Genomic DNA, 16,196 nt, shown 5'->3' on the forward strand with positions numbered 1-16,196 from the left:
CGCTGACCCCGGCGGAGCGGATCCTAGACGGACGGGAACGCCTGCCGATCGCCGATGCATGCAGCTGGACTGGCCTGGACTGCCAGTCGTCCGGCCAATCGGCGCAAAGTCAGAAGGCCTCACATGCACGGCCTTGTCGTGGCGCGCCGCGGATGGAGGGAGCTGAGCCTGGTCCCCCCGGACAGGGATTATAGTTAAAACCAGCGCCACCCCCGATCTTGTCTTAACCCGCATATAATACATTTGGTTTTCATTTTTGTGAGGAACAAGCCAAGCAGACGTGCATGCACGCGCCAGCTAGGGCCATCGCAGCGCTGCATCTGGTCAAGGGCGTGCCGTTAATTTACCGGTCAAAATTAGTGTCACCAAGTAAAGTTGATGCTACTCCAAAAAAAAGAGTGTAAAGTTGATGCTCTGCTGGAGTACATTTCAGCTCGCAGGTGTTGCGGCTTGCAGGCGAGAATTCTACTCTTACTAGTACTGGTAACAGTTCGGACAAACACTTGTCGGCTTGTGATTATGGCACTTGTCCACCCGAAACTAACAGCCTTCGTTGTTTGAAATGTCTGGTTGACTCGGGCATCGTCGATGCGTGGTAGCGCACTTTCCAAGATTTAGCCTGCGAGATCTGCATTGAAGAGAGAAAGTTTCATTCCATGTACGTACGAGACTTTGCATCCAATCTTTTACACCAAGTGCATACTGGAGTATGCACTAGCGCTGTACTCTGGAGGAGGGAATACTAATGATATGCTGAATAAAACTCTTGACTTTGCACAGCCACAGCGCCTGTAACGTTTTGGCCGGCGACAACTATGAATACAATTGCTGGCAGGGAAATCATAACACACAGCCTCTGTTAAAAAATTGTCCCGTTCCCGTTTGTTACACAACTCAGCATTCTAAAGTTACATGGCTCACCGCTGGACCGACAATCGTACGTACACAGATACATAAAAATGGAGCCTTGACCTAAATCGATAACTTAGAAGACTCGATTGAATAATAAGTTATGGAAAATTGCAAATTATGAAGAAAAATATTACATGACATACACATACACACACGACCAGGATGGAGACTGCTACAACAGGTGAAGCCAGCATGCAGTGCTGCTGCAAAACTGACCCAGGAGGAGCTTCAGCGGCCAAAGTCGCCCATCGCCTTGGTTTGACTTTTTCCGCCACCACCCGAAGACCAACATCAGTGAAATGCGGAGTGTTCTGGTTCGAGCCCCGAGGCACTCAGAAGCTGGCCAGATCCAATGACCTGCTATAGCTGTCCCGTTTAACCTGTCCTGACCGAGGCCGATCTGGCAGCGAGACTGCCTAACCATCAGCTTTCTCATTCAGAATCCACGGGGTCAGCTCAGGTCATAGCATGTAGGTAAGGAGCAAAGCGAATTGTAAATTTGCTCGGCCTTGGGGCGCCTAGATGCAGTTCCTCTGGTGCACTGGTAGAATAGATCAATTAGAAATCTTAGTTTCTCTGCATGAGCATCAGATGTGATCCCCAACTTCAGCCTTGTAATTGGCTCGTCCACTGTCCAGAACGCTTCTAATTCTTTAGTTAGCCTTGGCCTTTGTTTCTTCCTCTGATGAGATAGAATTCAAAAGATGTTACTTCCTATATGTTTACCCGAAACAACAAGCAAATACAAAATATACAAGAGCCAACTTCTGATGTAGAGGTCTTACCTTTATGAGATCATATATTTCTGAATCTGGTAGTCCCTCGTAGGGTATGCGAAGTGTAAGCATCTCGAATATAAAACACCCATATGACCAGATATCCACTTCCTGCATCAAAGCCATATTTAAACGCATCAATACCGCTTTATTTTGGGGTGTTGGTTGGGGCTAGGACTATATCTGATTAGCATAATCTGGTAGGTAGGTAGGGGCCTATTTGCTGATATTAACATAGTTTATCAATTCAAGTGGATCTTGATAATATACTGAAATCCAAGTGGCTTTACACTAACCAATAACATGAAAATGCACATTACTGTACACAGGATAGTCAGCAATCAGAGTAATAATCATCACACAGGATACATGGCAATGCACATTACCACACACAAGTATAAATGTTTAAGATTAGCTAATGCAAGCAATGAAGAAAAATTAGTGTTCCAGTAACACATCATGATAATAACTATCAAATATTGGAATTTTCAATCAGAAACATGGCTGAGCTACTCTGTAGTACATACTGTTCAGAGCTATTCAACATGAGTTGAGAAAAAAAAAGGACATCGCAATGTTCAAATGAATGCTTACCAGTCCATACTGGGTTTTCTCATGCATGGCCTGAAGAACCTCTGGAGCCATCCAACAAGGTGTCCCAACACAAACATTGGGTGGATATGTGCCAAGGTGAGCTATACAGCATGTATGGGATAGAGAATGCAAAGGAATGGATCTGTCGAAATCAGAGAGTTTGACTACTGGTGTCCCATGACTCCTCTTCGAATCCAAATCAACCAAAACATTCTCGCTTTTTATGTCCCGGTGAATAACTAGCTTCCTGTGCATCTCCAACAAAGCAGAAGCAACTTCTCGAGCAATGTAAAATGCCAGGTCCACAGGTACATGTTTCTTGCCCTCTTTCAGTAGTTTTGTCAAATAGCCCTAATTTGGAAATAAAAGATCCAGTTATCACTGAGAACATCTAAAAAAAGACTTCAACAAATACAAGAAGGCTCATGATGATGAACAAATGAATTTACCTTCAGTGAACCTCCTTTCACATATTCCATTAAAATTACAGACTGCATTATCCTGTACTCCTTATCACTATCATCTTGAACCCATTTAGAAGAAAGTTGGTGACCATATATGTCCACTATGGATCTGTGCTTCCTTAGAGCATTCATCATTCTTACTTCCCCAAGAAGCTTGTATTCAAATTTTTTTACTTCATCATTAGAAGCACGCCGGGTATCTAGGTACCGTATCTGCATTTGAAACCGACGCCAAGTAAATACATGAAACATAGTAAAGGCACCAAAGAAATTTAGAAGGCAAAAAAAATAAACCTTTGCTGCTGCATCAACTGAACCAATTTTGCAGTGGTAGACAGCGCTGGAAGCTGTAGCTTCAATTTCTTTGCATAGTGAGACCGAAGGGAAGGAAGACCGAGGTGTATAGCCTTCATCATCAAGCGCAACGTGCAGTCGACTGAGGGGAACATACCTGAAACCACGTGCACATAATTAGTAACGAAACAATTTTGTAGTCAGGAAGAATCACTGAATAAGCATGTAGCATGTACTTTTGTTTTCAACACCTCCATGAAGCAGCATGATTAAAATTTAAATACTAGATCAGCAGATAAAGCCCCCTAATATCAGGCAAACAAAATAACAAACAAAAGAGTATGCAAGAACAAAGCAATAACTGAAATGAAAGACATAACAAACCATATCATACCAATACAGGGTGATTAGACACGATGTACTAGCATGTCCTGACAGCCTGACAGCTACATATCGTACAATATTTCACAATATCCAATCTTGCAATCGCACACATAAGGCATCGGCAATTGGCATTATAAGTTCTCATCTTATTACACATACTATTACAATATTACTGACCTTTTGCAATTTAAGTCATAATAAAGTTAGATAACTTCCTCCGTCCTGGTTTACTAGTCCCCCTCATATTTTGGGTCATACTTTGACCATGATTTTAACTAATAAAATATAAGTTATATGTAGCAAAAATAATATCATTGGAAACTACATCCAAATACGAATCCAAAATAATATTTTTTGGCGACATGCATTAACATTTTGTTGGTCAAATATATGATCAAACTTTAACCCAAAGTACGAGAACTAGTAAATCAGGACGGAGGTAGTACATAGCACATGAATACAGTATAAACTACATATGGCATTTGTGTAGGCCATGTTTTTGACCTGATCACAAAATTGACATAACACTGAAACAGCAGTAACAATATAATGACAATATGACAGAACCAGCATAGTGCAAGTTAGTTGCTACCATAAATTCAAGGTAAAGTGGAGTCAGTATTTTTCCCTATACGATCACAAGGCACTCACCTGCAGAAGTACTCTGGATCCGTCTCTTCCTTTATGTTCGTGGGGTAACACGCATCAACAATCATCCTTACCAAGATATTCCCTTGTCTAATAGGGACAACATTCCAAGCATGAGGCGTGTAGTCAAGATGCCCCCTCACAAGCTCACAAGGAATTGGAGGGTCCGCCCGGTCACACAAATACTGCAATAGATAAGGTAGCCATGTCAAAGCCTCAACTGATAAACATAAAACATAAGTCAGATAACAGAACAACAAGGTACCTTCATTAGGACAGCTCGGTGCCTGCAAACACCAAACTGCAATGCCCCTATTGGTACAATGCCTGAATTATTCCTTTCCTTAATGATGTGTATTGATTTATCACAGAGACCAGTAAAATTGAAGTGCCCGGGAGGGGTACTGGCTTGTTTTGATGCTTCATTGCTATCACACATGCTACCGGCAGCACAAGTACAAATGAATGGTTGCTCCTTCCTCAAGCTAACAATAGCTCCCCGTGTTCTCCTCAGAGAAGCACTTCGATCACAACCTCCAAAACAGTCAGAGACAAACAAAGCAAGAACTGATGCCCTTAGCAAGTCCTGACCTGCATCTTCATCTGTTTCGGAATAACTTGGCCTCTTCAAACTGGATAACAACAGTTGTGCTGAAGAAGCAATTGCGTCCAATTCTTCATCTTGTTCTCTTAAGATAAAGAAGCAAAAAAAAAGTTAGGCAGATTGCAAACATATCCTATGCTCTCAAATAGACCAATCAGAAAGAGCATACAGCATATAAAAAAGCAAATTACCAAACAACGGATAGGAATGTGCACTGACCTGTCCAAAAGAATAACTTCACGCGCATACAGTCCGAGACTCCGTTCGTACTCCTCTAATGGCATGAACGGCATATCTCGTCCCGCGTCATAAAATCCATCCGGTAAATGGTCATCTATGCTGCAAAATGACTCCACGCTGTACTTATAGGATAACTTCGAGGATTCATCAATTGGTCTTGGGCATTTGCTGGGTTTGGGATTATTGTCCATATCAGGATGCCTTTTAGATTTCAGTGTAAGCTTAGATGCCTCTGAAGTGTTCTCTTCAACAACTTCAACTGCATTGCGGGTTGATGAAGCGGTATCCTCAAGTTCATTTTCAATACTGCCCAAACAAGCTGGATCGGTGCTGATACCAGAATTGTTGTCATGACAACTTCTCATATTTATTCCAGTTTTTCCATCGTCATATTGGTCCTGAAGCATCATGCCACTATCTTTTATAAGCCCATCTGAGTCATAATCGATTATGCAAGATAGGTCTTCAGATATAGAACTTGTTTCTTTCAAATCCTGTGCTGAACTTTCTTCAACAATGTCTTTCATCACTGGCCTGTTTTCCATATCATCTTCAGTCATGTTCACAGCCATTTCATCAATGTCATTTTCACAAAGCCTGCTCCTGCTGGACTCCAAACGCTCGTGGCGAGCCTGCTGTTGCAGGCAATCCCGTCGCTTCCAGCCCTTCTTCATTTTCTGTGCGGTATGAGCTTTTAAATTGGGGGAAATATCTGTGGGTGAGCATGAGAGCACGCCATTGCAAGCATGACTTGCAGGTCTAGGTTCTGCTGATCTGTTTATGTTTGCGATACCTAGACGTTGTAGCTTGTCACTCTTCAAAGGAATTTCACCATTTTCCCTCATGTCACAGCATACCCAAGAGGGTATCATAAAAGAATGGGAAATCCTATTAAACTTGAAGATAGAAAAAGAAAACTATCAGGATCTGATATTTTAATTTCTAAGCATAAATAGAAGACATAAGAAAACATCCACAATACAACAATCAATAGAATTGATGAGTAAGTCATATAGTATCTCATGAAAAAAGTTAGTAAGAAAATGAATGGCTAATATTAACACCTCCACAACTTCTCTCTCTGGCAAACCACCCCCCATGCAAGTGTTGTTCTGCTTGCCAACACCCTCCTTCCCCTAATTTTCATTACATTTAGAAAGATCGCATGTTGATTCGATTATAATCATTTTCCTCAAAAATGACACACTAATCTCACTCCAAGTATAATTGTTAATCAGGTCCTGACAAATGTTGAATGTTTTGTTCCAGAAGTGAATGAATGCCATAGAATAAGCACCAAAATGACAAATGACAAATATAAACAAGACAACAAAGATCAGAATCAACACTGCTGAAGATAATGTAAATTATGTCAACATGATCAAGACATAGCAATAATTAGGAACAGGTGGAAAGCAAAACTTCTGATGGGAACATACCTGAAGATTAAGATACTGCAGTGTAAGCATAGAGACTAGTTCAACTGATCCAAGGGATGTCAATCTATTGTTCGATAAGTCAAGGCTTTCAAGACATCTCAAAGAAGAGATCCCTGATGGTAAATCTACCAACTTATTATTAGTCACTTTGAGGAATTTCAGGGCCCGCAACTCGGTTATCCAGTTAGGCAAGTTCTTCAGCTTGTTGAAAGACAGATCAAGTTCTTGGAGCTTCCTGAGGGAACCAATCTCAGGGGGGAGGAACCTAAAGATATTTAAAAAGGAATGTGAAACCGCCATTTTTTTCAGGGAACAATTGAAATAAATAAGTCAATATAGCATAAAATAGAAATAATCATCAGGAACACCATACAAGTTCCCTATATTTGGTTCAAGTGTCCAAAGTTGACAAAAATTCTAATAGCCTCTTAAGAGGTGCATACCACATACCACATCAGTATCGGCATTTTTTTCATTGTTCCACATATCAGCCAGTTAATCGGCATCTTGGTCAGTTAATCGCTACTCGGACACCTCCAGATATGAAAGGCCCTATTCGTGCCATTAACTGCTTGGGGTAATTTATCGGTCTGGGCCGATTAACTGCTAGGGAATTTTTGGCCCAAAAATGGCCCGTTCCCTCCCTTCTTTCACAGCTGTGCGGGCATTAGGTTAGACAACCCCCTCCCTTCTCCCACTCGTGGAAGAGCAGCTGCTGCAGCCGTCCCATCCCTGAGCAGCTCCCGCCGGCTCCGTCCCCTACCCGAGCAGAAGCCGGCGCAGGCCAATCCCTGGTCCCCTCCCTGAGCAGCCCCTAACGAGCTGTCGGCTCCGCCCCCTCCCTGAGCAGCCCATGACAGGCTGTCGGCTCCGTCCCCTCCCTGAGCAGCAACCGGCTTCGTCCCCTCCCCAAGCAGTCGCCGGCGCTGTCCCCTCCCCGGGCAGCCAGCATTCCCTCCCGAGATGCTTCATCGTCTGCTCCTCCTATCCATGGTGTCCCCAGGCAGCAAGTAAACTCAGTTCTCTCCTCTGTGTTGTACTTCTGCTGCTGATTATGCGCCCTGCTACCCTCCTATGTAGTATCTAGACATCTAGTATGTGCTGATGTGGTGCATTTGGCATTTGTAGCAATCTACGGTTGCTTCTACTACAACATGTTGCTATGTAGGCTAGGATATATAGATATGGCCCTAGTAAACCTACGATAAATTCAGTTAATAGGGCGATTCGCCAAACTATCCCTACTCAGCACCCGATCGATATGCTACCAGTTGAGAATTTTGCTACAACTAAATTTAGACCACAAAATCGTTTAATCATCATTCAATCAGTTAATAGGGCGATTCGCCAATTTATCCCTACTCAGCACCCGACCGATATGCTACCAGTTGAGAATTTTGCTAAAGCTAAATTTAGACCACAAAATCATTTAATCATCATTCAATCAGTTAATAGGGCGATCCGCCAATTTATCCCTACTTAGCACCCGACCGATATGCCACCAGTTGAGAGTTTTGCTACAACTAAATTTAGACCACAAAATCATTTAATCATCATTCAAGCATTTGAACTTTTAAACATCTGCACTAACCATCAGATCAGTACATCTTCAGTGTTGAGACAAAGTAACTTGGCTACAACAACCATTTATAATCAAACTGCATAACAAAGTTGACAAATGCCCCTGCACTGCCAAACTAGGGAAACAGATTCAGAACAGCTAGTTAAAGTAAGGTGGGTAAACTGAATGCTCCTACAAACACCAATGACCTCTATAAACTACTGTAGAGGCATAGCAAATATTGCAGGCATAATGGTAGCAGCTAATGTGCAGGTTATAAAACTTCAAAGTAGCCACAACAAACAATTCAACCTGATTTAACACATGGCAAAAGCATCATGGTTGCAGAAGCTATTGGACAGTGGGCATGGAAAAATTGCACCAGACCAGCATATATAGATTTATAATTACAGTAGATGCTAGTCTGGCTAAAGGTTTCTTATACACATCCATTTCTCCTAGGGTCGTGCTACTGAAATAAACATAAAATGGCACTAGAAAACACACCAAAAAAAGCAAGCTTACGCTGCAAATCACAGATGGAACACTAGCATTTGGCTGAATAGACACGAGAACAGTAAATTAACCATAAGCAATTTGGCGCACTGTAGCAAAATTAGCAGTAGGCAGGCGGGCAGAGCTGTCAATTGAGGTAGTGGTGTTGTGCAGCATACCTGATGGAGAAGTGGCAGATGGTGAGCTTGGTGAGGCACTTGAGGCCGGCGATCTCGACGAGTATGGAGCAGGCGGAGGGCCTGGGCGGCACCATGGAGAGCTCGAGCTCCCTGAGCGCCCGCATCCGCCGGAGCACGGCCCCGGAGACCCTGGGCGCGGAGACCTTGAGCTGGAGGCTCTGGAGCCCGTCCAGGTCCCCGGCCTCCGGGGGCAGCACCTCGACGTCGTTGCCGAAGAACTTGAGCGCCCTGAGCCCCCCGCGGCACTCGCCGATGGAGCGCGGGACCAGGTTGTAGGCGTTGCGGTAGATGTAGAGCTCGCCGCCGCGGAGCGCAGCGGGCGGCGGCGAGAAGGGGGCGAGGTCCCACGTGTTGCCGGCGACGTCGGCGGCGTCGGATCCGCGCGGCGGGAGGCCGCCGCCGTCGGGGTCCGGCGCGGCGGGGTCCATGCGGGCGCCACCGTCGGCCGCGGGGTTTTGGGGCGGCGCGGCGCGCCGCGGCCTAGGGTTTCGTACGGGGGGCGGGGAGAGAGTGTGAACGGGGGAGGGGAAAAGAGAGAGAGGAGGAGGGGGGGGGAGCGTATAAGTTAAGCTATACTAAAGCTGAGATTTGGACCGGGTTCTGATTAGTTTCTGTCTCGAGGGGTAAATTGGAAGGCGGCCACGCGGTCACCCCGCGCTCTCCGGGAAGACGAAGCTGGTGCGGCTCGGACGGGGTCGGGGTCAGGCTCGGGGTCGGGTGCGGTCCAGGTCGGGGTCAGGCTCGGGTGCGGTCGCGGTCCGCGTTGGGGTCGGACCCGAGCCTGTGTGTTCAAGGGCTCAAGGCCCACTTTGAAAGAGGCCCAGTCACCTTCCAAGGTTTTTGGTTGATCCACATCGCTCCAGTCTCCGGCTCTCGCCGCCGGCCACCCCTCCCCGTCCTCCTCTACTCCGCTTCCCGCCGGCAGGAGCGACTCCTTCTGCCGCTTGCCTCGGGCCGTGCTTCGGAGATGCCGGCGACGGAGGAGGAAGGCGCGGCGGCGGCGGCGGCGGAGGAGGAGGCGTACGAGCAGGAGGACGGGGACGGGGAGGAGTACGACGAGGATGAGGAGGAGGGGTACGAGTTCGGCGACGCGGCGGACGCGGCGCAGTGCGTGGAGATGGCGGAGCGGGGGCCCAGCGGCGCCGTGGCCACCGTCAGCATCCGGGACTTCGAGGCCCTGGCGGCGCTGTCGCGCAAGCGGAAGGCCCTCCCCGAGGAGCCGCCGCAGGGGGACGAGCCCTCCAAGCGGAGGAGGCAGCAGGGCGAGCTCTCCGAGGCGGAGTCGGCGAACCTCTTCGACCAGCTGATGGAGGGGTTCGGCCTCCGGCGGAAGAAGCGGCGGCGGTCCAAGGACGGCAAGAGGAAGGGGCGGGCGAGAGGGCGGAGGAACCGGTGCAGCCCCGAGGTCATCAAGAAGCTGGGCGACGCCACCCTGCTCTTCACGGAGAACAGGTTCAAGGAGGCCATCCCCATCCTGCACGAGATCGTCCGGATCGCGCCCAACCTGCCCAACTCGTACAACCTGCTCGGCAGCATCTACAAGGAGAACGGCGAGATCGACAAGGCCATCAACTTCGTGATGCTGGCCGCCTACGTCTCGCCGAAGGACGTGTCGCTGTGGAAGAAGCTCATCGACCTGGCTCTGAAGAAGGAAGATGCTGCTCTGGCAAGACACTGTGTTATCAAGGCAATGAGGGCTGATCCGGAGGATGTGGGGCTCAAGTTTGATTGCGCGAACATATATCGCACCCTAGGCGACTGTCACAAAGCCGCGGAGATATACGAGCAGATTGTCGGGATCCATCCTTCCAACACCGTCGCCCGTAGAGCGGCAGCACAGATGTACAGAGACTCTGGTCAAATTGATAAGGCTATTGATTTGTTGGAGGATTTTATCAATGCTCAAACTTCAAACATCGACTGGGGTCTTCTTGATTTACTGATATCCCTTCATCTGAGAAATGATGCCCATGGTGAAGCTCTTAGGCAGATCAAGAAGGCACAGCTGGTGTTGGGATCTGGACACAAATTACCAGTACGATTGCAGGCAAAAGCAGTAATCTGCCATGCTTATCTTGGAGATATGAAACATGCTGAGGTGTTCCTTCAGGATGTGCATCTGGGGCGTTCAAAAGAGAATGCTGATATGGTTAAGGAGGTCGCCAGCACTCTTCAAAGTTTGGGGCAGTATGAGTATGCACTAAAATTTTACTCGGTTATGGAAGACGTTGCTGTTCACAATGATGGTAGTTCATATGTGGAAGCTGCTCGATGCTACATGGTAATGGGGGAGAAAGAAAAGGCTATCCCTTACCTCTATAAAGCTTTAGAAGGGATGGAGGACAATGTCGATGTACGGATAACCTTATCTTCTCTTCTCGTTGACGAGGATAAGAGTGATAAAGCTATCACTGTGCTTTCTCCTCCTCCTGAAAATCCAGAGTTGCAGTCCGCTGATATCCCGGATCATCAGAAACCTTGGTGGCTTCATGGGGAAGTAAAGATGCAGCTTGCCAAACTTTATTACAACAAAGGCATGATGGAGAAATTTGTGGAAACCATTTTTCTTCCCATTCTCGAGACACTGGATATCGAGTATGCTAATAGAAAGGTCAAGATGAATAGAAAGCTTACAAATGATGTTCTGCAGGAAAGAACTAAAGTGCTGGGGGAAGCGCGTCAAGACAGCGTATTTCAAGGATGCAGGCCTATAGCATCGACTGCAGAGTTAGTGAAGGCAAACAGAGCAAGGAAATTGCTAGAAAAAAGGGCAGCAGAGTCAAATGAAGATACAATAAGAGATGATACACGTAGAGCAAAGCAGAAACCTCCTCTTCCTGGTCTGCTGACAAATGTGGAGAACCATCAGCTTGTGTTAGATCTCTGTCGAACACTGACTTTGCTTCAGCGATACTTTGAGGCGCTGCAAATTATCAATCATGCTCTTAAACTTGGAAATGACCCCCTCTCTGATGACATCAAGGAGGAACTCCGGTCCTTGGGTGCTGAAATAGCATACAGAGCTCCAGATCCCAGTCCTGGTTTTGATTATGTCCGTTATGTAGTTCACAAGCACCCGCAATCCATCTCCGCATGGAACTCCTACTACAAAGTAACATCAAGAGCAGAAGAGAAAGGTCATTTTAAGTTTCTTCTTCGGGCAAGAAGGGATCCCAAGTGTGTGCCCCCTAAAATCATATCTGGGCATCGATTTACTGCTATCAGTCAACACCAGTCCGCTGTTCGGGATTATCTGGAGGCATACAAGCTGGACCCGGAGAATCCTCTAATCAATCTCTGTGTTGGTTCGTCCTTGATCAACCTCTCCCTGGGCTTCAGGCTACAGAACAAGAACCAGTGCATCGTCCAGGCGTTTGCGTTCCTCTACAAGTGCCTGCGCATCGGCAGCAACAGGCAGGAGGCCCTGTACAACATCGCCCGGGCGTACCACCATGTCGGCCTCAAAACCCTGGCGGTCATCTACTACGAGAAGGTTTTAGCCATGGAGGTGGAAGATCACCCCATACCTAAGCTTCCATTCGAGGATTTACATGAGCACCAGGATTTCAGGCCTGGCTACTGCGATCTCCGAAGAGAGGCTGCATTCAATCTGCATCTGATCTACAAGGAAAGCGGAGCAACTGATCTGGCGAGGTGGATCCTCAAGACCTACTGTTCTATTTAGGAATTGGTCGTTTATTTATACTATATACAACTACTTGGCCCTGTCTATGTGGATACTGCTACGCAGCATTTCCATATAATCGTGAAGGCAGGCGATTTTTCATAGTGGAGTCCAAAAGAGATTCTAGACTTTGAAATGGTTCTCCTCCCAGGTTTTGTCACACTGGTTTTGGAATGATAATATGCCTGTTTCTTCCAATTTGATCATGAAACAAAATGGATGGAAATCATTTACACCCTGATTGGATCATCGTTTCAGAGCGATATACACTTGTAAAATATACAGACCTCCATCCGTCGATCTTTTTCCAGGCGGAAATCACATTGTGGCCTGTGAAATACACCTGCAAAGTAATTACGGATGTAAAATGTTACACCCATACCAAGCGGAGCCTTACTGTACAACATAGAGTACATGAAAAACTGCCTGAAGCAAAAACACTAGCTACAAGCTAGTAACACGATACAAAAGACAAAACAAACTAAGCCTTCACTGAACTTTATTTATTGAGACATATATAGGGGGGACTGATAAATCTCTACCACCAGGTGGTGGCATCAGAGTTTCTTCGAGTATCGGTAAACTTACAGCAGTATCATTACCCATCAGACAGTACATTTATTGAAACAGCATTGTCTAGAGCGTTGTAAACTGCTCAAAAATAAAATGCGGTGTCTCAGCGATTCAGTGTCAAGATTGGCAGTTTACAACAAGGGTCATCAAGCTAGAAGTGGTTAGACCAATCAGCAGCACTACCGACGCGAGGGATCCCCGAGTCCTTCTTGGCCTCGCTGTCGACCTTGAAGGTGGAGCCGCACATCTGGCCCTGGCTGTCCACACGTGGCACGGCCTTCAGCTCGTTCAGCGGGTGCTCGAAGCTCTGCAGCCCTCCAGATGTGGTGTAGAAGCAGCCTGATGATCAACGAAAATGCAGTGTCAAGATGATGAGTACCGCAGCTGAATTATAGGGATACAAACAAAGATGAGATGGGTGAAGTGTGGCAACGCTGCTCTTTGTAGTGTACCTTTGGGGAATGGCGCGAATGAGTTTCCACAGCCTGCCTTGAGAAGCTCATTGTCGTCAGAGAACACAAGGTGGTCTTCAGAGTCGACGCCCCAGAAGAAGGGGATACTGCCATCAGCATCCTGTTCAAGAAAAGCGGTTGCAACTCAAAACCATATTCAACTACAGGTTAAAATTTTACATCCTTTGAGAAGAGAGATGATCTACTCACAGCAGCGACGAAGGTGGATTTCGACACAGTGTCGTACAGGATGAAAGCGAACCTTCCACTGAGATCTCTCACGACCTGGCTGGCTGGGAGCGGGCCCCTGTCCCGGAGGGTTCTGTAGGCCTCAATCAGGATGGTAACTTCATTTGCTGTCTTGCTCAGACCATAGTGTTGCTTCAGGTTGCCAATGTTCTCAACATGTCCTTGGAACAGGCAAAATATGTCATTCACAGAACCAAACATCCTGGATACGAGCACAAAGCCAAAAATAGAGTCAGGTTAACACAATTCAGGTAACCAGGTAGAAAAATAATTCTCAGGAGCACTAGTCGGTTAGAAAAAAATAATCCACGTTACTGCTATTTGTTGGAATTACCACATGCCTAAATAGACACACTATCATGTGAAACATTTTCTTCAAAAGCAACAAAACGATGTTACTTGAGTCACATCAATGTTCATTATGTTATTCAAGTTGGCAGCCCAATACTCCTGATAGGTTTGACAAGTATGTTGTCAGCAAGCATGATATTTAAGTTAAAAGTTATCGAAAAAAAAGTAAAAGTTGCTTCCCTATCGAAAGAAAAATTGTTCTTCACTTATGAGTATTTTTTGCTATCATCTTCACTTATGAGTTAGTTTATAATGGGGGGCAGCTCCCGAGTGGTATGCGTGTTCGTTGCACATGACATGTTGCTATCGAATAAAAAAGAGCAATAGTCACCACCATCACCGGTGGGCTGACAAGGAACAGTTGATTAATTAACAAGTATCAAGGTAAGATGGACATGTGCATTGTATCAGAAACTTCAATGTTACTTCCCTTCTTCATGACGAATCTTTAAGACACGGATGCAAAAACATAGTGTAGGGAAAAAATATGGCATATTATATCTACATAAAGGGTTCAGGCAAGACTCCACCTCCTCACATCACGAGATTTGTTTGAATCTCTTCACGCTGGATCAAAATCATCGGTGTTGGATAACATGATTGGACCCAGAATACCAGTGTGAAGTTTCAACTTTGAACAGCAGGAATCAAGACAAAAGTATCAGTCTCAACAGCTCGAATGGTAAGCTGGATCTTGACTGTTTAAACGCACAACATTCAGAAATATTCACAACCTTGGGCTAGAGGTAAGCCGCCACAGCAAAATTTCAGTACATGATGCGACGATCCTATGCCTTCTCTCTAACTGGAATGATGCATTTCGCTAAATTGTTTCTCTGGGTGCCACTAAGCAAGCCCAGCTATGAACAGGTTCCCCAATCTACGAGCCTACTAAAACGATCAAATAAAGGACTACTACTCCAGTTAAGCCGTTCCTAATTTGGACAGGATCTGAACATATACGAAACAATGATTAAATTCAACAACCCGTCATAATGGTGCTGTCACATAACTTATGTTGCAGATCTGAAGAAGAGTCTGGCCTAGAATTTACGCTGCGGAGCCCCCAACTACAGACTAGAAATCGCCGGAAAGCTCCAAAACCAGCACGCCACTGAAAGCTACATCTGTGGCTGGCCTGGCCCGGAGAAACCAAACGAGAAAGGGAGATCTCCGCAGGCTCCAAACGGGAACCTCCAAAGTCCCAGCGAAGCGATCACATCACCGGATCAAGCGCAGTGAAGGCGTCAACACGGCGCAGCTTTCGCATCACCCGACAGCACTACAGGCACCGGCTTACTCGTGGTATTATTGAGCAAGACTAGCGGATAACGGAGCCGTACCTGGGGACGAGGGGGTTCTTGTTGGCCGAGGAGTAGGCGAGGGCGCCGGCGGCGCCGAGGCTGACGGTGACCGCGGCGTCGTTGGCGGCGGCGAAGCCCTTCATGAGCGCGGCCGCGCCGCCGCCCCCTGCCGCCGCACCTCCGGCCGCCGGCGGGCTGCGGAGGCCCTCCGGGCACTTGGCCACCGTCTGGTCGAACACGGCCAGCATCTCGGCGCGGCGGTGGTCACCTCTCCGATCTCTCCTCTCTTTCCGTGCGCTGAGGCTGTGCTGTCCCCGTCTGCTTTGTCTGCGTGCTGCGGTGTGATCGATCTCACGGCGACGCTGAATGGCCACCGCAAGTCAACTGATATAGGGCGCTCGGTTTCCCGTTTTGCCCCTTGGTCGGTCGGTTGGTGGGAAATTCCCGGGGCTTTTCTCGTGGCCGCCAATGGTTTTCGTGTCTCGGTATCCGTTTTTTTCTCTACGTGGAGTATAAATAAACCGTATAAAATCCAGAAAAAATCGCAGGGGATGCAAAAAGTTGGCCGTTTATTATCTGTAGATTATCTTGCTGTGTCCGAGGGTAGTTTGGTAATTTGGGTACATATAATAACTGTCCTAGTCCCTGTGGGGTCTTATCCATTTTTTTCTGGTTGATTGATTGAAATCTTATCCAGTTTTGCACTCATTATCGACGTGGAAAGCCTGGGGTGGGAGGGGGGGGGGGGGGGGGGGGGGTCTGCCCGGGTATCCCGCGGATCGGATTAGATTAAGCGCGTCTTGCTAATCTATCTATCTCTGGTGGCATGAGTAGAGGAGAGGAGAGCCATCGTTTTTTCAAAGCGAGCACGGGCCGACCTCCACATTTCCAGATGCGTCGTCGTGGAAAACATCATCTCCGATCGTGCTTCATCCCCCGGATCTTTGGTTTCACGGGTCGAGCTTCGCGCA

At 46.8% G+C, this 16,196-nt stretch overlaps 3 protein-coding genes across 3 annotated transcripts; 1 reads left to right on the forward strand and 2 right to left on the reverse strand.

Annotated features, from left to right (window-relative positions):
- Positions 1 to 829: 829 nt before the first annotated feature.
- LOC109786500 (uncharacterized) lies at positions 830 to 9,206 on the reverse strand. Its single transcript, XM_020345073.4, has 10 exons — positions 8,591 to 9,206; positions 6,356 to 6,620; positions 4,896 to 5,812; positions 4,338 to 4,761; positions 4,076 to 4,257; positions 3,041 to 3,197; positions 2,732 to 2,959; positions 2,283 to 2,633; positions 1,698 to 1,799; positions 830 to 1,594 (listed from the first exon to the last, which is right to left on the reverse strand). Exons 1-10 carry the CDS (start codon positions 9,037 to 9,039, stop codon positions 1,364 to 1,366), a joined length of 3,306 nt encoding a protein of 1,101 aa, XP_020200662.1. The 5' UTR covers positions 9,040 to 9,206; the 3' UTR covers positions 830 to 1,363.
- Positions 9,207 to 9,427: 221 nt separating this feature from the next.
- Positions 9,428 to 12,494, forward strand: LOC109786502 (uncharacterized). The gene has a single exon (XM_020345074.4). The coding sequence runs from the start codon at positions 9,579 to 9,581 to the stop codon at positions 12,294 to 12,296; it is 2,718 nt and encodes a 905-aa protein (XP_020200663.1). The 5' UTR covers positions 9,428 to 9,578; the 3' UTR covers positions 12,297 to 12,494.
- Positions 12,495 to 12,770: 276 nt separating this feature from the next.
- Positions 12,771 to 15,602, reverse strand: LOC109786503 (stem-specific protein TSJT1). Its single transcript, XM_020345075.4, has 4 exons — positions 15,265 to 15,602; positions 13,532 to 13,772; positions 13,322 to 13,442; positions 12,771 to 13,208 (listed from the first exon to the last, which is right to left on the reverse strand). Exons 1-4 carry the CDS (start codon positions 15,471 to 15,473, stop codon positions 13,021 to 13,023), a joined length of 759 nt encoding a protein of 252 aa, XP_020200664.1. The 5' UTR covers positions 15,474 to 15,602; the 3' UTR covers positions 12,771 to 13,020.
- Positions 15,603 to 16,196: the final 594 nt, after the last annotated feature.

The sequence above is a fragment of the Aegilops tauschii genome, chromosome 5 (assembly GCF_002575655.3).
Source record: "Aegilops tauschii subsp. strangulata cultivar AL8/78 chromosome 5, Aet v6.0, whole genome shotgun sequence".
Taxonomy (NCBI): Eukaryota; Viridiplantae; Streptophyta; class Magnoliopsida; order Poales; family Poaceae; genus Aegilops; species Aegilops tauschii.